Here is a 21,719-nt window from a genome sequence, read left to right on the forward strand (position 1 = left end):
GTGAAATTGTAAGGAATACAATTTGAAGGCATGGTCAAACTTTTCCAGGACTTGTGGGAGGCTCAGTTCATGTTGTCAGGAAGGCATGCGTACTTACAGAACTCAGATGCAACTAATGACTCAACATATTACCAATATGTCACTGCACAGTCCAGTTACAAATCTGATAAAATGGTCTTGAATGAATTTTACCTGAAGGTGCCTGTGAATGATATAAAATCACTGTGATAGAAATGATGCCTCAATTAGTATAGTCACAAGCAGTCATAATTCTGTGTTGACAGCAGATTCTTACTGGTTGATGTTGTAGTTCAGGCTAAGGCAGATGGCAAATGTTTTCCAAACTGCAAGTCTGAGGGTCCTCGGCATCACTTAATGAATTGAATGACAAGGCATCAAGGAACAAACTTGGGGGAGTGTGCAAACTGTTACCTTCCTTCAGAGCAAAGGATGCAGTATATTCCCTACTTGGCTGTTTCTCTGATTCCAAGAAAGGCCTGTGGCCTTGTGAGCGATGACTCTGAATGCTCCCTTGTGCTGGACATAGTCCGAAGGACTCCAGCACTGGCTCGTGTTGGTCAGTACAGAGACCAAATCCTCCTTTCCAGGATTTGGACTGAAGCTGCATTAGGAACACAAGAAAGCTAGTTTCTAACAGGCTACTGCTTTAAGAGCTGAAAATGAAAGGGAAGTAGCTGATGAGAATGTTGCAATTATGTTGTAATGGTCCACATATGAATCACGGCAACGCCTTTGCCCCAGGAGCACAGTGGTTAGGATGATCACAAGATTGGTATCCATGCACTGACCTCTGGTGTTTGGTTCCTCTGTTCCAGAGCAGGCACATTGCAGCAGATGCACAAACTAACTTCAGCGAAGCCCTGCGCACAGAGGCTGGAAAAGAGTTACAGGGCGATCAATGCAGCACTTGCTCCCTCACTGTGTGGTGAACACTGTTTGCAGAAGAACCTCAATGTAGGATTGCTAAGCTCGGCCAAAACCAGAGAAGGGCCAGAGGAGGCTGTACGATCATGGGGCAGGGTCTGATGTTTGTTTTATTTATGAAAAATAGAAGCCTTTTGAACAGCAGGAAATTAAAAGAGAACCCTCCATATTACAAGCTACAGACTAAATTGAAACACTGGACCTTATTATAACATCATTCTTTTATCATTAGAAATCTCCATCAGCCACAATGATTGTTAATCATTTAATAATCCCTTAAAACTGTCAAACTTCCACACAATCCCCTGCTGAGATAGGGGTTCTGGAACTCCTAAAACACAGCCAAGCATTCATAATGGCCTTACATTTGCAAATAATGACTCCTGTTAAAATTGTAAAAGTAGATTGCCTTTTATTCTAAGCTATACCAGGTGACCTGTCTATCAAAGCAGCCTCAGGGTGACTGGCTGTTTTATTCTAAGTGAAAGCTGCAGGCCAGTTGTGTTTTTGATCCTCGTAATTAGAAACTTGATAGTGACCATCCACCAATTTTGTTCTTCTGTTGATGTTCATGATGAACATTAAAGCTGTGCATATATCTTGAAAGAAACATTCTACAAAACAGATACAAAATTAAAAGTGAGGAAAAGGCTAACTGGCCCATCAAGCTTGTCTCATAGGATGCTGGCCTGACTTTATACTGCAAATTTATAGCTTGGAAGATAAGATTGTGAAAACTTTGCTAGCTGCTTCGATGCAGCACTTAGGAGGTACTGCACGGTTTATTGGAGGCGCTATCTTTTGGAACAGGCACTAGACCAAGACCCCATCTGCTTGCTTGGTTAGTTGGTTGGTGGGGCACCATTTCACAGAAAAGATTGGGCATTGGCAGGAGTTTGGCTGTGTGCAAATTGGCCGTTGCTTTTCCTACATTTCAACAGTGCCTATACTTCAAACAAGACTTCAACGGCTGTAAAGCAAATGACACATCTGGCACTCACAAATGGTGCTACATAAATGCAAACATTTATTTTTGAAACCAAGGAACCTTTAGCTTCTCCTTGTCACACTTTTCGCTCGGGCACAGTTGTGACAAGTAAAAGCTCCTGCCAATTTTGCATCCAGTGTTGGAAATGTGGTTTAAATTCTGGAAACGATGACAGAGTTCTTTATATATTTAGGATGCATTTTTGCTGGAATGTGCATTCATTCTTTATGCTTTAGACTGGCAAAAGGAAGGAACCAAATGAGATGTGCAAAAAGTAAAGGTTGAAATCAATCTGCTTTTATTAAATCCATATTTTCTTCCTCAAACAACAACTTCACACCATCATTACTACCGTTTCTTTTATCTTGAAACTCTTACTCAGGCAGCACATGACTCAGTCACTGCGAGTCTATGAAAGAGACAGGACTGTGCAGAGAATTCTTGTGAATTGTCAAAGCAACTTCTTGCTCAGAGGAAAACACATGCTTCTTTGTGTTTCTGAAGCAATGTGTCTTCCCTGACCGATCAAAAAATAGGAGCGGACAGTCGTGAAAAATGACAATTCAATCCCTTTTGTGGGACTGCTATTGAAAGTGCTGCACTGCCATGATAGACAAAACACAATGCGATGGCAATACTGTGCAAAACGCAGAGATCACGAGCACCAATGTGCCAACGATATAATCAGTTACAATAGCATTTGCTCCATATGTAGCAATGGGTTGGTGGGAAAATTTTAAGCAGCTTTATTAAAGTATGAGAGTGCCTAGCTCCTGTTGAAGTTTTGAGACACTGACTAAAGCAAGCTGCCTTCAGAGAAAACCGACAGCCTTTAAGATCTCCAAAGACTTGAATACCTCAGACAGTGGCACCATTATATTGCTCTGAACAGCTCCCAGCTGCTTAGAACATGCTTCATGACACAGGATTCACAGTTAAACATAGCAGGCCCTATTCAGTGGCCAACCCTGTTCACTTCCGGAGAGGTTATGCACTGTGCCAAACAGCTAAGATATGACACGGTCGCTGACTGAGGTTTTCAGAGTTTTAGGAGCCTCATAAATTGTCAGTTTTTCCATGGAGGAAGTTCCCCTTAATCTTTATCCTACAATCACAGTTCTGTTATTCTCAAAACAATCCCTTGTCTCCCCCATTGTTAAAGTATAATCCCTGCAATTAAAAATAACTGGCTTGCACCAAATACAAACCTCCCAGCTCTCAGTGGTTCTGTACAGTAATTAAGGAGGACGTGGTCAAAAATATATTTTTAAAATTTCATTATCAAACAGGGAGGGGCAGGCACTGTACTGATCCCCCTCAAGCATTCTTTAAGCCATAAAGTTAATTGTCCAATAAGCTGCCTGTACATGATTACACCATGGATCTCTTTCTCTATATTACAAGCTCAGATGCTAGAAAGCAGAATATTGACTATTGTATTACTTACGCACCAGAGTGTTTCATTTAAATTTGATTTTGTGCTGTCAGACATTTCTATCTAATACTTTGTTAAATGGGGAAACAACCTTGGACAGGTAGTTCCAACCTGATTTGAGTGCAAGGCGGCAAAATGCTATTTCTCACCCTCCTGACTGGATGGTAAGCTGAAGCTGCCCCTTACCAGTACTAGAATAGAATCCCTACAGTGTGAAAACAGGCCCTTTGGCCCAACAAGTCCACACCGACCCCTCTGAAGAGCAACCACCCAGACCCATTTCCCTACTATTCTAGATTTACCCCAGAATAACGCACCCACGTGCCCGTGAACACTATGGGCAATTTAGTATGGCTAATCCACCTAACCTGCACATCTTTGGATTGTGGGAGGAAACTGGAGCACCCGGAGGAAACGCATGCAGACACAGGGAGAAATGTGCAAACTCCACACAGACAGTTGCTCGAGGCTGGAGTCAAACCCGGGTCCCTGGTGCTGTGAGGCAGTAGTGCTAACCGTTGAGCCACCATGCCACCCGTGCACTCTCGGCCTGTGAGCTGCTAGCTACCAGTCACTCAGGTGAGAGCTGAATCAAATGTCAACGCCAAAGTAAAAATGTGGATGTGGGAAATCTGTAAAAGTCTAACAAGTTAGTAGTCAGCATCCAAAAGAGAAAATAAAGCAGAATGCTGGAATCCGAAGCACACAGAAACACAAGTTACCAGAGAAACTCAGCAAGTCTGGCAGCATCTATGGAAAGACAGACAGCAAAAACATTTCAAGTCCAGTGACCCTTCTTCAGAACTGAAGAACCTGCTGAGTTTCTCCAGTAACTTATGCATTTCTGAAGGACAGAAGCAGCTGGGTTAAAATTTCAGTGGGTGGCACGGTGGCTCAGTGGTTAGCACTGCTGCCTAACCGCACCAGGGACCTGGGTTTGATTCCACCCTCGGGCAACTGTCTGTGTGGAATTTGCATGTTCTCCCTGTGTCTGTGTGGGTTTCCTCCCACAGCCCAGAGAAGTGTAGGCTAGGTGGATTGGCCATGGGGAATTTCAGGGTTCCAGGGAAAGGGTAGGGGGGTGACTCTGGGTGGGGTGCTTTTTGGATGGTTGATGTGGACTCAATGGGCTGAATGTCCTGCTTCCACACTATAGAGATTCTGTGATTCAGCTGTGCAGTTTGAGCATTCTCTGTTTTGGAGATGAATCAACCATTTCACCTTCTACATTTTGCAAATTGAGCCAACGTGTTCATCACTGATCAAAGGCACGAGATCTTAGGTTAGTTTAAAGCTATGTCATTCTGTGTGTTTTATCGTTCCGCTTTTGTTTAAATCTTGATGAAGATGTTCATGTTTTTAAAAGTTTAAATTGATGAGGCCTGCATCTCCAAGGTGCCTGAACATTGATATTTTAGAAAATGGTTGCTCTGAATATCCTGTAAGCCATGTGTGATGAATCTGCATTTCCAAGTGGAAGCAGGTGTGACAGCACTGTCAGACTGTCTGTACTCCATCAGCAAATGGCTCAGAAAACCATCTGGTTCCCTGGTAGCTTTTATCTCAAGCTTGGCTCTGCCGTCATCTTCCATCTGTTGTTCCTCTGTGTCTGTCTCTAGGCCACTCCCAACTCTGCTCCCTTGAGAGTTCTGTCAGTTACAGTTCCTGACTGCGTGAAGAATGGTTGGGTCCTAGTTCCTGGCTCTCTCTTCGGTCCAGGACTAAACCAAGCCGGCGAGGAACTGAGCACATGATATTGGAAGGGTTTTGACTGTTTTGCAAACAGGGCAGGTATTCAAATAATTAGATTAGATTCTCTACAGTGTGGAAACAGGCCCTTCGGCCCAACAAGTCCACACCGACCCTCCGAAGAATAACCCACCCAGACCCATTTCCCTCTGACTAATGCAACTAGCACTATGGGCAACTTAGCATGGCCAATTCACCTGATCTGCATATCTTTGGACTGTGGGTGGAAACCGGAGCACCCGAAGGAAACCCACACAGACACAGGGAGAATGTGCTGGAATCGAACCTGGGACCCTGGTGCTGTGAGGCAACAGTGCTAACCACTGAGCCTCTGTGCTGCCCACAACAGAGTTGCTGATCCTCTGCCTCCTATTGTTTTTAGTTTTAACCAAGTCCTCCTGATCAGACAGCAAAAGGCCACTACCAACGTTTTCTTAAATAGTTAGACGATCTGACTATGCCATTGGTTCCCAATTTATTGGTTATTTAAAATCAATTTGCTGCTCATTTCAAGCTGCCCTTGAGAAGCTGGTGATAAGATCTGTTCATCACTGTTCCAAAGTGGGGGTCATATCAGAGTTGAAACACTAGCTTGGTTTCTCTTTTCACAGATACTATTTACAGGACCTATTTTGTTTCTCCAGCACTCTCTGTTTATGTTCCAGATTTTCAGCATCCACAGGATTTTGTTTTTATTTAATCTGTCTATCACTTGCTGCTCATGCTGTTTGGAGTCCAGTTTGGGGGCTTCACCAGGTTGACACCTCATTTTTTAGTTGTGCCTGGGGCGGCTCCTGTCATGTCCTCCTGCACTCTCCATTGAACGAGGGTTGACCCATCTTGATGGTAACGGTTGAGTGGGGGATATGCCGGGCCATGAGGCTGCAGAATGTGCTGGAGTACAGTTCCGCTGTTGATGGTCAACAGCACCTCATAGATGTCACTTTTGAGTTGATAGATCTGTTCAAAATCTGTCCCATTTAGCATGGTGACAATGCCACAAAAGACGATTGAAAGTACCCTCAACGTGATGGTGGGACATGATCTTCGTAAGGACTATGCAGTAGTCACTTCTACCGATGCTGTCAAAAAGCAATTTTGGTGGGCAGATTTGTGAGGGTGTGCTCAAGTATCATTTTCCCATACCACCTGCCGCAGACCCAGTCTAACAGCTATGTCCTTCAGGATCTGAACAGCTCAATCAGTAATACTGCTGCTGAGCCACTCTTGGTGGTGGACACTGAAATCCCCCACCCAGAGGACATCTTGTGCCCTTGCCACACTCAGTGCTTCCTCAAGTTTTGTTCAACATGGAGGAACACTGATCCATCAGCTGAGGGAAGATGGTTCGTGGTAATCAGCAGGAGGTTTCCTTGTCCAAGTTTAACCTGAAGCCACAAGACTTCATGGGATCTGGAGTCAATGTTGAGTACTCCCAGGGCAACTCCCTCCCAACTACATACCACTGTGCCACCAGCTCTGCTGGGTCTGTTTTGCTGGTGGGACAGGACATGTAATGATGACAGTGTCTGAGACATTGTTTGCCAGGTATGATTTCATGAGTATGACTATGTCAGGTTGTTTGACTAGTCTATGAGACAGCTCTCCCAATTTTGGTACTAGCCTCTAGATGTTAATAAAGAGAACTTTGCAGGATCAACAGGGCTATTTCTGTGATTCTTCGTTCCACTCCCCAGTTCAATGCCAGGTGATCTATCCAGTTTCATTCCTTTGAGACCTTTTTTTAAGAGGTCTTATCCAGTTGAGTGGCTTGCTGGTCCATTACAGAGTGCATGAAGTGTTAACCACATTGCTGAGTGGCTGGAGTCACATGTAGGCCAGACCTGGTGACATTAGACATCTCTCTGGATTGTTAATCCACTGAAAGTCGCACAATGCTGTCACATCATGGTGTCGGGTGCCTGGATGGGAAGTTGGGCTACCAGGCGGGAGGGAAGGGAGTAGTGCTTGTGTTTGTTTGAGATAGGGATGTAGCAAGCGGCTTTTTGGGAGACTTAGCTCAATGTTTATGGTGGGGAGGGGAGGGGGGGGGGGGGATGAGGGGAGGTGTCAGTGTTAGTAGTTGTGGAGTGGTGTGAATGAAAAAGATAGACCAGATCTAAAGGTTGAAGTTCTAAACTGTAGGAAGGCTAATTTTGATGGTATTAGTCAAGAACTCTCAAAAGCTAATTGGGAGCAGATGTTCACAGGTAAAGGGATGGCTGGAAAATGTGAAGCCTTCAGAAATGAGATAATGAGAGTCCAGAGACAGTGTATTCCTGTTAGGATGAATAGAAAGGCTGGTAGGTATAGGGAATAATGGATGACTAAATGAATTGTGGGTTTGGTTAAGAAAAAGAAGGAAGCAGATGTCAGGTATAGACAAGATAGATCGAATGAATCCTTAGAAGAGTATAAAGGCAGTAGGAATATACTTAGGAGGGAAATCAGGAGGGCAAAAAGGGGACATGACATAGCTTTGGCAAATAGAGTTAAGGAGAATCCAAAAGGGTTTTTACAAATACATTAAGGACAAAAGGATAGCTAGGGAGAGAATAGAGCCCCTCAAAGATCAGCAAGGCAGCCTTTGTGTGGAGCTGCATGAGATGGGGAAGATACTAAACGAGTATTTTGCAACAGTGTTTACTGTGGAAATGGACATGGAAGATATAGAGTGTGGGGAAATAAATGGTGACATCTTGAAAAATGTCCATATTACAGAGGAGGAAGTGCTGAATGTCTTGAAACACATAAAAGTGGATAAATCCCAAGGACCTGATCGTGTGCACTGTAGAACTCTGAGAAGTTAGGGAAGTGATTGCTGGGCCCCTTGCTGAGATATTTGTTTCATCGATAGTCACAGGTGAGGTGCTGGAAGACTGGAGGTTGGCTAACGTGGTGCCACTGTTTAAGAAGGGTGGTAAGGACAAGCCAGGGAACTATAGACCAGTGAGCCTGATGTTGGTGGGGGGCAAGTTGCTTGGAGAGAATCCTGAGGGACAGATTGTACATGGATTTGAAAGGCAAGGACTGATTAGGGATAGCCAACATGGCTTTATGCGTGGGAAATCACGTCTCACAAGCTTGATTGAGTTTTTTGAGGAAGTAACAAAGAGGATTGATGAGGGCAGAGCGGTGGACGTGATCTATAAGGTCTTTAGTAAGGCATTCAACAAGGTTCCCCATGGGAGACTGGTTAGCAAGGTTAGATCTCGTGGAATACATGGAGAACTAGCCATTTGGATACAGAACTGGCTCAAAGGTAGAAGACAGAGGGTGGTGGTTGAGGGTTTTCTTCAAACTAGAGGCCTGTGACCAGTGGGGTGTCACAAGGATGAGAGCATAAAGGATATAGTTAGTAAGTTTGCAGATGACACCAAAATTGGAAATGTAGTGGACAGCAAAGAGGGTTACCTTAGATTATAATGGGATCTTGATCAGATGGGTCAATGGGCTGAGAAGTGGCAGATGGAGTTTAATTTAGATAAATGTGAGGCGCTGCATTTTGGGAAAGCAAATCTTAGCAGGACTTATACACTTAATGGTAAGGTCCTAGGGAGTGTTGCTGGACAAAGAGATCTTGGAGTGCAGGTTCATAGTTCCTTGAAAATGGAGTTGGAGATAGATAGGATAGTGAAGAAGGTGTTTGGTATGCTTTCCTTTATTGGTCAGCGTATTGGGTACAGGAGTTGGGAGGTCATGTTGCAGCTGTACAGGACATTGGTTCTGCCACTTTTAGAATATTGTGTGCAATTCTGGTCTCCTTCCTGTTGAAAGGATGTTGTGAAACTTGAAAGGGTTCAGAAAAGATTTACAAGGATGTAGCCAGAGTAGGAAGATTCGACCTAAAGGGAGATGTTGAATAGGCTAGGGCTATTTTCCTGGAGTGTTGAAGGCTGAGGGGTGACCTTATCGAGGTTTATAAAATCATGGAAGGCATGGATAGGATAAATAGACAAAGTTAAAAATCACACAACACCAAGTTATAGTCCAACAAGTTTAATTGGAAGCACTTGTTTTTGGAGCGCCGGTCCTTCATCAGGTGGTTTTGGTGAAGGAGCATCAGGTGAAGGAGTGACTCTATGAAAGCTAGTGCTTCCAATTAAACCTGTTGGACTATAACCTGGTGTTGTGTGATTTTTAACTTTGCACACCCCAGTCCAACACCGGCATCTCCAAATCATAAATAGACAAAGTTTCTTCCCTGGGGTGGGGGAGTCCAGAACGAGAGGGCATAGATTTAGGTTAAGGGACCTAAGGGACAATGTTTTCATGCAGAGGGTGGTGTGTGTATGGAATGAGCTGCCAGAGGAAGTGGTGGAGGCTGGTACAATTGCAACATTTAAGAGGCATTTGGATGGGCATATGAATAGGAAGGGTTTGGAGGGATATGGGCCGGGTGCTGGCAGGTAGGACTAGATTGAGTTGGGATATCTGGTCGGCATGGACAAGTTAGACCGAAGGGTCTGTTTCCGTGCTGTACACCTCTATGATTATCACAGGGTTTGGGGGCACATTGATGGTTTCATTGTTCACCTGGAGTTAGAGCAGGTTATACACCTCTAAATAATTACTACCTAACTTAGCTTTTATGGAAAGTGAGTCTGGACCTGCAAAGTCTCTGACTAACTCAGTGTTCGGAGGGTTTGGATGGTTCTAAGTGCAAGTTGATTGTCCATTGGAAGTTTAAACGTCATGGACAATGACTGTATAGTCAGTACGTTGGGAGTTCCTAGAGGTACCTTTGCATTCATTCCAAGTTATAGCCAGTCTCTGACTATCTGGAGACTGACAGATCTGGGCCATTATTTTAAGAAGACAGCAATGCAAGTTACACCTAGAGAGCCACGCATCCAGTATCCACAAACACAGTGTATTCCACCATGAGTACCAATGATATTGGGCAGGTACATGAATGGGAAAGGTTTCGAGGGATATGAGCCAAACACAGACACATGGGTCTAGCTCAGTATGGGAAACTTGGACAGCATAGACGTGTTGGACCAAAGGGTCTGTTTCCATGTTGTATGGCTCTATAAAGACAACCTTCGGCAGACAGCAGGAGTTCACTGAACCTATCTTTAAGTAATGAGCTGCAATTACCGACTTTTCAGCACAGTGCAATCCCCTTTCCCTGAGAGATCTCTCATTTGCCCACCTGCTCCAGTTTGCTCTGCAGCTCCTTCATCTGCCATTCCCACTCTCGTCGCTCCCGGTCAAACCTGTCCAGCAGCTCCACCTTCTCGTGCTTCCAGTTCTTTTCCGAGTGTTGGAGCTGCCAGTGAAGATCCATCAGCTGACTGTGACTGTCGGCCAATAGTTTCCGGTGCTCCTCCCTCTCCCGCTTGAACATTTCTTTGGGATCGGCGGAACCCTTGTTGGTGCTCTGCTTTCCAACCCTCTCTTCAAACTGCCAAAAAAAATGTAGCTTTCAGGTATGGAAACTGATCCCTGTAAATAGATTACTTACAGTGTGGAAACAGGCCCTTCGGCCCAACAAGTCCACACTGACCCGCCACCCACCACCCTACATTTATCTCTTTTATCTAACACTACAGGCAATTTTGCATGGCCAATTCACCTGACCTACACATCTTTAGACTGTGGGAGGAAACCAAAGCACCCGGAGGAAGCCCACGCAGACACGGGGAGAATGTACAAACTCCACACAGTCAGTCGCCTGAGTCAGGAATTGAACCCAGCTCTCTGGCGCTGTGAGGCAGCAGTGCTAACCACTGTGCCACCCACAATACTGAATCACTTGTTCAATTTTAAGGTCAAGAACTCAGAATCAGAGAATGGTTACAGTGCAGAAGATGTGGATAGTGAGCAACAGCTACAATGTCCCACATGGTCACACAGTTTATAACGCCCACGGGAGCACTTTAACTCTTGGGTGGGAATGGGCCTAGTCGGCAGGCAGCCCAGCTGTGGAGCAGTATTTGCCTCTATGGGAACAATATAGCCACTGGGAGCAGTATTAAACCATCTGAGACTGATATCATCCCCTCAGGGAGCAATATCAGCCTTTATGGGGGGGCAGTATGATTCCTCTGGGACTGGTATTAGCTTCACTTGGGGAAACAGCTCCTTTTGGAGCAGTTTCGGTCTCTCACGGACCGATATTAGACTCTCTGGGGGCAGTTCTAACATGTTTGGGATTGGTATCAACCCTGCTTTGAGACTAGTATCAGCTCCCTCTGGGACAGGTATCAGATCCTCTGGGACTGGAATCAGCTCACTCTGGAAGTGGTAATAGCTCCTCTAGGACTGGTATTGGCTTGTGTGTATTAGCTCATCAGTTACCACTGTCCTGACCGAGAGAGCCAGGGGAGAGGGCCACAAAGCAAAGACAAAGAAGACCTGGGGTGCTCTTGCGGGACCCAAAGGAATAATCATTTTCCTCTCAGCTCACATCAAAACTTCTAAGACATTGTTGAACCTTCCCTTTGCTGGCGATTTCTAACCCTGCTCTTCACTGTCGTCAGTGGGTACAGAAAAACCACAGCTCAGCCCTCTGATACAATTCGCAGCGGGGCTTTAGTGATGGCCCAATTCAGGTGGACGGGCAAATGCGGATGACTCACACTGCGTTCTCTTCAAGCTGCACAGCACAGTTAGGTTTGTTTTTTTCCCCCAAGTCTGATTTCCACCCAATGATATTTGCCTCTCGTTGCCATTGATCACTGACAAGAAATGGCCATTATCCTGAGAGCTGCTGGCATTTTGGCCGCCTCAGCCGAGGGGAGTTTCGACAGTGCAGCGAAGAAAGGAAGTGAATGAAGAATCAACATGCCTACCCCCAAACCCCAACCCCGACATAAGGCCATTATCACACTCAGAGTCATAGCTTTACCAAAGTACAGAATGAGGCCATTCAGTCTATCATGTCTGTGATGGCTCTCTAAATGAGCCTTGTAATGAAATGTCATTCTCAAGCCTTTTCCTGTAACCTTGCACATCGTTTTCATTCAAATAAAGGTCCATTTTCCCCTTGAATACTTCTATTTAACTTGCCTCCACCAAGTTCCTAAGCAGTCTGTTTCATATCCTAACTACTTGCTGCTCAAAAAGCATTGTTTTTGCTCCTATTGCAAATTATTTTAAATCTGTGTTCCCCCTCATTCTTGGAATTTTTAGAAATAATGCCTCTCTATCTACTCTCATCAGTTGGAAAACTTCTTTCAAATCTCCTCTTAGCTCTCTCCCTTTTTCAAGGAATATAGTCCCACCTTCGACCCCGAGGGTCCCCTGCTGCTCCACATCCTTCACTGTGGCTCTCATATTGTCCCTCCATGACTTTTTATCCAAAATGTATAACCTCACAGTTCTCCACATTGAACTTAATCTGCCACCAATCTGGCCACTGGAGTGATTGTAATATGAGTTCCCTGATTGGGGCTGTTAACCAGGTCCAATCAGGGAGCCCTGGCTGACAGATATAAACAGGAGTGGCAGAGGTTCTGTTCACTCTGAGAGAGCTGGATCAGTGTAAAGGACTCTCCATGTGGAAACCAACTTGGTAATGGGATACTGGCCTCTATGGAGATATTTTCACCCACTCTACCAACTTGTCAATAACTTCTGGACCCATTTCCTGTCCCCCCCCTGTCATGGTTTACAATGCTTCAGCTAAGTCAGAGAAATTCCATGCTATACTCTAATGGTTTGTAATGATTCTTTTAAAGCCATGACTAATTGGCACCATTCTGTTGCATATTATTTCTCCATAGAAGATATTCATAGAATCCCAAAAGTGTGGAAACAAGCAATTTGTCCCCACTGACACTCCGAAGAGTCTCCCACCCAGATCCATTCCCTGACTCTATCACTCTAAATTTTTCCATGACTAAGGCAACTAACTTACACATCCCTGAACACTATGGGCAATTTTGCATGGCCATTTCACCTAACCTGCACATCTTTGGACTGTGGGAGGAAACCGGAGCAACTGGAGAAAACCCACAGGAAGACACAGCAAGAACATGCAAACTCCACACAGACAGTTGCCCGAGGGTGGAATCAAACCTGGATCTATGGTACTGTGAGGCAGCAGTGCTAACCACTGAGCCACCATAGTGAGTGAGTCTTTGAAGCAAAATTGAGGAATGAGAGTTGTGTACTCGAGCCTTTGTCTTAACCCACTTCTTGATGCTGTTGTTCCACTGTTTACAATCTGAACAAGGTAAAACGTTGCAGGTTACCTGGGCGAGTTGACACTTTTGCTCGGCGTACTCCATTTCCCAAGCAGCTTTCTCATTAGCATACTGCTGCTGTAATTCATTGCGACGCTGCTCCTCATCACCAAGCTCAGCACCAAACTCTTCCAAAACAGACTTCAGTGCAATCAGAATCCTTCGGTTTTCTCTGGCCTGTAAAAAAACAAAAACCTATGGTGAATCTGCTGCCTGGAGGTAGGTCATTTGGCCCAATTAGCTTATATTGATGCTTAAACTCATTTAAGCCTCCTGTCAGCCCTCCTGAGATCTACCTGCATATTCTGCTATTCCTTTAGACTCATAGAGATGTACAGCACAGAAACAGACCCTTCAGTCCAGCTCATTCATGCCGACCAGGTATCCTAAATTAACTTAGTTCCATTTGCCAGCATTATCCCTCTAATCCCTTCCTATTCATATACCCATCCATATGGCCTTTTAAATGTCATAATAGTACCAGCCTCCACCACTTCCTCTGGCAGCTCATTCCATACACATACCACTCTCTGCATGAAGATTTTGCCTCTTGGGTCCCTTTTAAATTTTTTCCCTCTCCTGTGCCCTCTAGTTCTGGACTCCCCCACTCTAGAAAAAAGACCTTGCCTAGTTATCCTATCCATGCCTTTCATGATTTTATAAACCTTTATAGGTCACATCTCAGCCTCCAACTGTCCAGGGAAAACAGCCCTCTCCCTATAGACCAAACCCTCTAACCCTGGCAATTTTCTTGTAAATCTTTTCTGAACCCTTTCAAGTTTCACAATATCCTTCCTATAGCAGGGAGACCACAACTGCACACAAATATTCCAAAAGTGGCCTAACCAATGTCCTGTACAGCTGCAAGACATCCTCCCAACTCCTACAGTCAATGCTCTGACCAATAAAGGCAGGTGTACCAAATACCTTCTTTACTCTACCAACATATTCTGCTTCTCCTTTGTCCTTATGTGTTTATTGAACTCCTCATTAAATGCGACCACTGTGCACTGTTCACTGTAGTTAACTATTTCTAAGATGAGATCAATAATCACACGACACCGGGTTATAGTCCAACAGGTTTATTTGAAACTGGAAGCTTTCAGACCCCTCGTTCCTTCCTCAGGCAACTGGTGAAGATTAGATTAGATCTCCTACAGTGTGGAAACAGGCCCTTCACAAGTCCACACTGACCCTCCAAAAAGTAACCCACTCACTCTTATTTCCCTCTGACTAATGTACCTAACACTACGGGCAATTTAGCATGGCCAATTCACCTAGCCTGCAGATCTTTGGACTGTGGGGGAAAACCGGAGCACTCGGAGGAAACCCACGCAAACACGGGGAGAATGTGCAGACTCCACACAGGCAGTCCCCCGAGGCTGGAATCAAACCTGGGACCCTGGTGCTGTGAGGCAGCAGTGCTAACCACTGAGCCATCATGCCGCCCATGAGTTATGGATTTTAATGGCTCCATTTTCTCAGTTTCCTGTGCTCTTAATTTTATTTAATTTTCTTGTGAAGGTGCTGACTCTTGCTGGACCACTATTCCATGGATAATTAAAGCTCTAAGTAACCATCTTGTATTGGAATTAAGCAGGATGGTTTATCAGAGGGTATTGTGTTCAAACTCTGACATCTACCCAACCTCCAACACCTTCCCAGCAGGATAACTGCATGACAATTGGTAGTGACAATGAGGATGACATTCCTCTCCTGTACAGAGGTACAAATGCTTCACTGCTGTTACCTTGGAGATGTATAACATAAAAACCCACAGCAATCCTGGTTTTGCAAAATACATGACTTCCACCGATTGTTTAAATGCGATTCCTTTTTCTCAAAATCCAATCTCAAAGCCGAAATCAATTAGAGGTGTTTCATTGTCATTTAATACACTGTTATACTGACAGTAAATCACTCCATTCTGTGTAGCCTTGGTAACAGTCACAAGAAGGTCTGAAGCTTTGTCGAAGATACAGCTCAAGGTCAGATTTAGCCGTGATTATTTAAACAGTAAAAGACTCACTAACCGAACCAGTCTCCCCTCTGAATTGCAAATAGCAACTCGGGGCAAGGAATGCAGGGCTGTCCATCTTCACAAACACATACCTCACAATGAGTGAGCAGAAAATTAATGAGAGAATGTTAAAGAGACAGAGTTTACTTGTGGAGGTGAATGGAGGACTATAAATCTAACACTGGAATTTATGAAAGATTTGCATTTAAATACTTTAGGAAGCACAGCAAAATACAAGGAAGACGATGAGATAGTGGTTTTGCCACTGGACTAATGATGCAGGCCATGTGTTCTCGGGTCATGTGTTTAAATCCCACTATGGCAGCTAGTGGAATTGAAACTTAGATAATAAATTCTGGGACTGAATGCTAGTCTCAGTGATGGTGACTAATTAAGTTATCATCAATTGCTGTAAAACCCATTGGGTTCATTAATATCCCATGAATGGAAAGGAAGGAAATCTGCTATGATTACTGGTTGGCATGGCAGATCCAGCAGGTCACTCCTGACCAACAGAAATCCAATTGTTTCTCTCCTGCTTCTGAAGTGGTTCGAGTCTAGCAACTCACTCAGTTCAAGGGGCAGCCCATACAGTCAAAAACTAAATAATAAGTAAACAACTTTTGTACAATAAAAACGTCACAAGCATTTTGCAAAACATTAACATTCCACTTTTCTAAATTCAGAATGTGGAGGTGCCAGTGTTGGACTGGGGTGGACAAAGTCAGAAGTCACATGACACCAGGTTCTAGACCAATAGGTTTATTTGAAATCATAAGCTTTCGGAGCGCTGCTCCTTTGTCGGCTGCTGGGTCGTGACTTCACCTGACGAAGGAACAGCGCTTCAAAAGCTCGTGGCGCGGGCAGGGGGAGTTGCTCCTGCTCTGCAAGCACCACCATTCCATCAGAGGTTGGCAGTCCTTGCACTTGGCAATGCCATGGAGAAGCCTGTACTTGCTGCTGGCAGGAGAACAGAAGTCACTAGCATTAAGTTGTTAAGAAAGTGGTGTGGTGGTGGTGGTGTGGAGGATGTTTTGGGGGTTCTCAGTCACTGGGCGGACTGTGGGGTGTGGTTAGAACCAAGGACAGGGCGTGTCTGTCTGGGGCCACCTCTCTTCTCCATGTACCCCACCCAACCAACAACTGACAGCCTGTTGGGTTCACCTGTTGGGTGGGCAGTCTCTTTCTCATCCCACCTGGAGCGAAGGCAATTCCAGTCCAGGAGGGAAACGGCCTTAGAAAGGCATTAATCAACCAGTGAGAGTCATAGAGGTTTTACTGAACAGAAAAGGGCCCTTCGGCCTATATATCCAAGCTAGTCATGGAGAATCTCTCTAATCTAATCCCATTTCCCAGCATGTGCTCCATAGTCTTGGTATTTCAACACTCTTCCAAATGTTTCTGAAATGTCTTGAGGGTTCCTGCCTCTGTCACTCTTTTCAGGCAGTGCGTTCCAGGTACCCCTCAATCCCTGGGTGAAAATATTCTTCCCTAAATCCCCTCTAAACCTCCTGCCCCTTCCCTTAAGTCTATGACCCCTGATTATTGAGAGCCGTTCTAAGGGAAAAGTTTTCTCCCCATCGATCTTGTCTATGTCGCTCATAATTCTGTCTCAATCAGAGACCCCTCGGCCTTCTTTGCTCAATGGAAAACAATCCCGGCCAATCTCGTCTCTCTTCATTGCTCCAGCCCAGGCAACTTTAAAGCATCAAGTGGCAATGGGGCAGGAAGGTAAAACTTGGGTCATATTCTCAGCCAGAAGAGGTGGAGAAGGGTTTCTGGGATAGCAGCAACCCTCCTATATTTGCTCCTTTGGAGCAGCACAGTGACTCAGTGGTTAGCACTGCTGCCTCACAGCGCCAGGGACCTGGTTTCAAAACCCACCTCAGGTGACAGTCTGCGTGGAGTTTGCATGTTCTCTCCGTGTCTGTGTGAGCTTCCTCTGGATGCTCTGGTTTCCTCGCACAATCCAAAGATGTGCAGGTAGGTGAGTTGGCCACGTTAAATTGCCCATAGTGTTTGGTGCATCAGTCAGAGGGAAATGGGTCTGGGTTGGTTACTCTTTGGAGGGTCGGTGTGAACTTGTTGGGCTGAATGGCCTGTTTCCACACTGTAGATAATCTAAACTCAACTACATTGCCTGCCCCTCAGGCCACACCATCTCCAGGATTGGAAGATTCCATCCAAGTACAAAGGTGATGAGTGTGTGAGACAAAGACAGAGAAAGAGAGAGAGAGAGGGAGAATGCAACTGATGATATCCTGTGGTTGCCTCAAATGTTACTTAATACTCTCACTCCCAAATCTATCCAAAGATTCAATTAAAACTGCTCAGAAAGGCAGAGCAACCATTTTCAATCTAGAGAAGGCAGCAACTGGCACGAGTCTCCCATGGATTCAGTCGCATCATGTTTCCTTTGTCTGGATCCAATTATTATTAAGAGGTTGAAACTATTCGGCTGGAGGAAAGGGGAGTTTGTGCGGTCAGCTTGAACAAATAAATCGCCCCATTTCAATTGGGCCCCTCTCACCTAACAATTTTCTAGTACTGACTTCCATGTGGCCAGGATGTACCATGATCAGATGCCTGCATGATCGAGTCTGCCTGGAACAAGCACATCAAAAAGTACTGCAAGCTTTGTAATAGTAGGATGAAGCAGAGTTATAGGTTTAAAATGTGACAGTTGTGGTAAAAGCAGAACAATTGGAATTTTCAAAGAACTTCATAATTCCGAGCTGGTTGTGGATTGTGTCAGACGGTTCTGCACTGACTGTAGTCATTCCAAGAGGGAAATAGCTTTTCAGGAACCACTGCAGCCTAACTATAGACTAATACCACCCTAGAGAACGTTCAGCATTTTCACTTACCATAGTTAAAAACCATTTCCACCCTCCCGTCTCCCTAGTGCCCTCTGAACTGCAATGTTAGAATGGAATATCAGCTTAATTCTACAACTGGGTTTGTACTTTTAACAATAACTAGAAGGAGGTTTATGGCCCAGTCATATAGCACGGAAAAAGGCATGCCACCTTTAGCAATAGGATGCACATATTCAAGCAGATAAACCTGAAGTAAAACGAGAATGTCTGCTAACGGTGCCAAAACACTCTCAGTCCACACGCATAAAACGCACACTGCCAGTAATACCAGTGACAACATTCTGTCCCATTCACTCATATTTATTGCGTTTATTTGGGGGCTGCCATGTTTTTTACTGCAGGGCGATTTCACAAAATGTGCATGTGCACAACTTCCCGTGTGCATAATGTGAACCTTGCAGGGGCTATCCGGAAAAGCAGGAAGTCATGGTGCAGGATCGAATTACTGCAGATGCTGGAATCTGCACTGAAATCAAAAAATGCTGGAGATCACAGCAGGTCAGGCAGCATCCATGGAGAGAGAACTTTTCGAGTCTGGGTGGCTCTTCATCAGAGCTGAAGTGAAGTGTGGAGGGGGCAGCATTTAGACAATAGTAGGGGAGGGGGTGTTGGAGTGCTCAGGGAGAAAGGATCCCTCCCCTAGCTGGTCATTTTAACACAGCATCCTGCTCACGTGCCCACATGTCTGTCATCGGCATGCTGCAATGCTCCAGCGAATCCCAGCGAAAACTGGAAGAGCAACATCTCATTTTCAAACTGGGCAGTTTACAACCTTCTGGACTCAATATTGAGTTCAATACCTTCAGATTGTGAACGCATTCCTTCCCTTTCTTTTAGCTTTACTTGTTACATTCTCTGCCACAATGTCCCCTTTCCCCTCCCACCACTCCAATGGGACCGTCTGGCAGTTAGACACACCATTGTTCTCCCATTCTCACATCCTGATCACTTAGTCTGAACTATCAACATCCTTTCTCCCCCAGCGTAAGATCCACACCCCTCCCCCAACTATTGCATAAACAGTGCTCCCCTCCACGCCTCTCAGTTCTGATGAAGAGTCATCTAGACTCGAAACATTAGTTGCTCTCTCTCCATGGATGCTGCCTGACCCACTGTGATATCCAGTATTTTTTGTTTTGAAGTAATATTACAATAGGTTTAGGTGTTGCCATTGACATTAATGCACGAAAGCATGAATTGTACTACTCCTGAGGGTCAGGTTATTAGTTTATCATCACAAAGATGTTTTTTTTCTCTCTGTTGATAGCCTGGCCGCTCTTGGGTGATGGGATGGGAAAATTCACCTCACTTTGCGGATTATAAAATCTTAAGACATCAGATCACATGTAGGCCATTCGGCCTATCAAGTCTGCTCTACCATTCAATGAAATCATGGCTCATCTGAAAATCCTCTATTCCACTTTCCTGCCTTTCCCCCATAATCTTTGATCCCCTTACTGGTTAAAATTTGTCTATCTCAGTCTTGAATTTACTTAACAATACAACTTCGACTGCCCCCTGCTCTAAAGAATACCACAGACTCACTATCCTCTGAGAAGAAGTTCCTCCTCACCTCTGTCTTAAATGGGTGATCCCTTACTTGAGATTATGTCAAATAGTGTGGCACTGGAAAAGCACAGCAGGTCAGGCAGCATCCGAGAAGCAGGAGAATCGATGTTTCGGGCATAACCCCTTCATCAGGAATGGGGGGAGGGGATTGAGAGATAGATAGGAGGGTTGGGTTCGGGGGGAAGGTAGCTGGGAAGTGTCAGGTAGATTCAGGTGGGTGATAGTGATAGGTCGAAGGGGAGAGTGGAGTGGACAGGTAGGAAGGAAAATGGACAGGTAGGACAGTTCAAGAGGGCAGTGCCGAGATTATGTCCTCTGGTCCTAAACTTTCTACTCCTGCTACGAATCCTGTATGTTTCACTAAGGTTGCCCCACAGTCTTCGATATTCCAACATTTACAGTCCTCCATACCTGGTATCAGCCTAGTGAACTTTCTCTAGATGGACAAGGAACCCAAGAACAGCGTTCCAGCTGTGGTCTGATATGTTCCTTGCATAGTTTCAGTAAAACCATCCTGATTCCATACTCTATTCCCTCAGAAATGAACGGTACCAATGTTCGGGATTTCGTGAGTGCATTGGTAAACTGAAATTATTGGGGATTACAATGACAAACTAGAGCCAATGGGGTTTTTTTAAAACTGAACTTGTTGGATGGAAACTCTATTGAGCTGAAAAATGTGTTGCTGGAAAAGCGCAGCAGGTCAGGCAGCATCCAAGGAGCAGGAGAATCGACGTTTTGGGTATAAGCCCTTCTTCAGGAAGGGCATTCCTGAAGAAGGGCTTATGCCCGAAACATCGATTCTCCTGCTCCTTGGATGCTGCCTGACCTGCTGCGCTTTTCCAGCAACACATTTTTCAGCTCTGATCTCCAGCATTTGCAGTCCTCACTTTCTTCTAGGAAACTCTATTGAGTTTGGGTGGAATGAGCTTACATTAAAACTGCTTGGGACCCAATATCAGTATTCACCCAATTATGATAATTTCTCAAGGGATGGGTATGGTTTGAATTATTCCCCTTGCCACATGTGCAGTCAGCAGATGAGACAATTCTTATGAGACCGAATACAGGAAAGAAATAGAATGCTTTGTATCACAGTGCAAAGACAACAATCTCGCTTTTAATGTCAGCAAAACTAAAGAAACTGATCATTGACTTCAGGAAGGAAGGAGGAGGACACGCCCTCATCTACATCAGTGCAACTGATAACCAACAACCTGTCCTGGACAACCCACATCAATGTGATGGTCAAGAAGGCACAACAATACCTCTCCTTCCTCAGGAGGCTAAGGAAATTCAGCATGTCCATAAGGACCCTCACCAACTTTTACAGATGCACTATAGAAAGCATTCTAACTGGGTGCGCCACAGTTTGGTACGGCAACTGCTCTGCCCAAGATGGTAAGAAATTCCTGAAGGCTGTGAACACAGCCCAGACTATCACAGAAGAGAGTCTTCCACCTACGGTTTCCATCTACACTTCTCGTTGCTGTGGAAAGGCAGCATCGAGAGACCCCTGTCACCATAGTTATAATCTCTTCCATCAGGCAGAAGCTACAAAAGCTTAAACACATGTACGAACAGTTTCGAGAACAGCTTTATCCCCACTGTTATTAGACTGCTGAGTGGACCTCTCCAATTTCAAATCTAATGTTGATCTTGCTTTTTGTACACCTCCTGTGCAGCCATAGATTTGTTCAATCACCCTATGATCTGTATGTCCTTGTATATAATGATCTACCAATACTGCACGCAAAACAAAACTTTTCACTGTACTTAGGTACGTGTGACAACAATAAACCAAATAAGCCAATGATGGGACATGGTGCTTTCCCTGGTAGTAACCGCCATCATGTTTCTCAAAAAGCCCAGGATGGCCTTGAGGAGATACCTCACTGCATCTACTGCCCTGAGGATCAGTAGGAAAACAGCAACTCCA

At 44.9% G+C, this 21,719-nt stretch overlaps 1 protein-coding gene across 4 annotated transcripts in view; it reads right to left on the reverse strand.

Moving 5' to 3' along the window:
* Positions 1-21,719, reverse strand: part of mtcl1 (microtubule crosslinking factor 1) — a 213,144-nt gene that overhangs the window by 48,258 nt on the left and 143,167 nt on the right. For all 4 annotated transcript variants that reach the window (XM_072569875.1, XM_072569874.1, XM_072569873.1 and 1 more), the window contains exons 10-11: positions 13,322-13,489; positions 10,276-10,527 (exon numbers count right to left, since the gene is read on the reverse strand). In XM_072569875.1, the coding sequence (XP_072425976.1) occupies positions 10,276-10,527; positions 13,322-13,489 (420 nt within the window). The remainder of the gene's footprint in view (positions 1-10,275; positions 10,528-13,321; positions 13,490-21,719) is intronic.

The sequence above is a fragment of the Chiloscyllium punctatum genome, chromosome 5 (assembly GCF_047496795.1).
Source record: "Chiloscyllium punctatum isolate Juve2018m chromosome 5, sChiPun1.3, whole genome shotgun sequence".
NCBI lineage: Eukaryota > Metazoa > Chordata > Chondrichthyes > Orectolobiformes > Hemiscylliidae > Chiloscyllium > Chiloscyllium punctatum.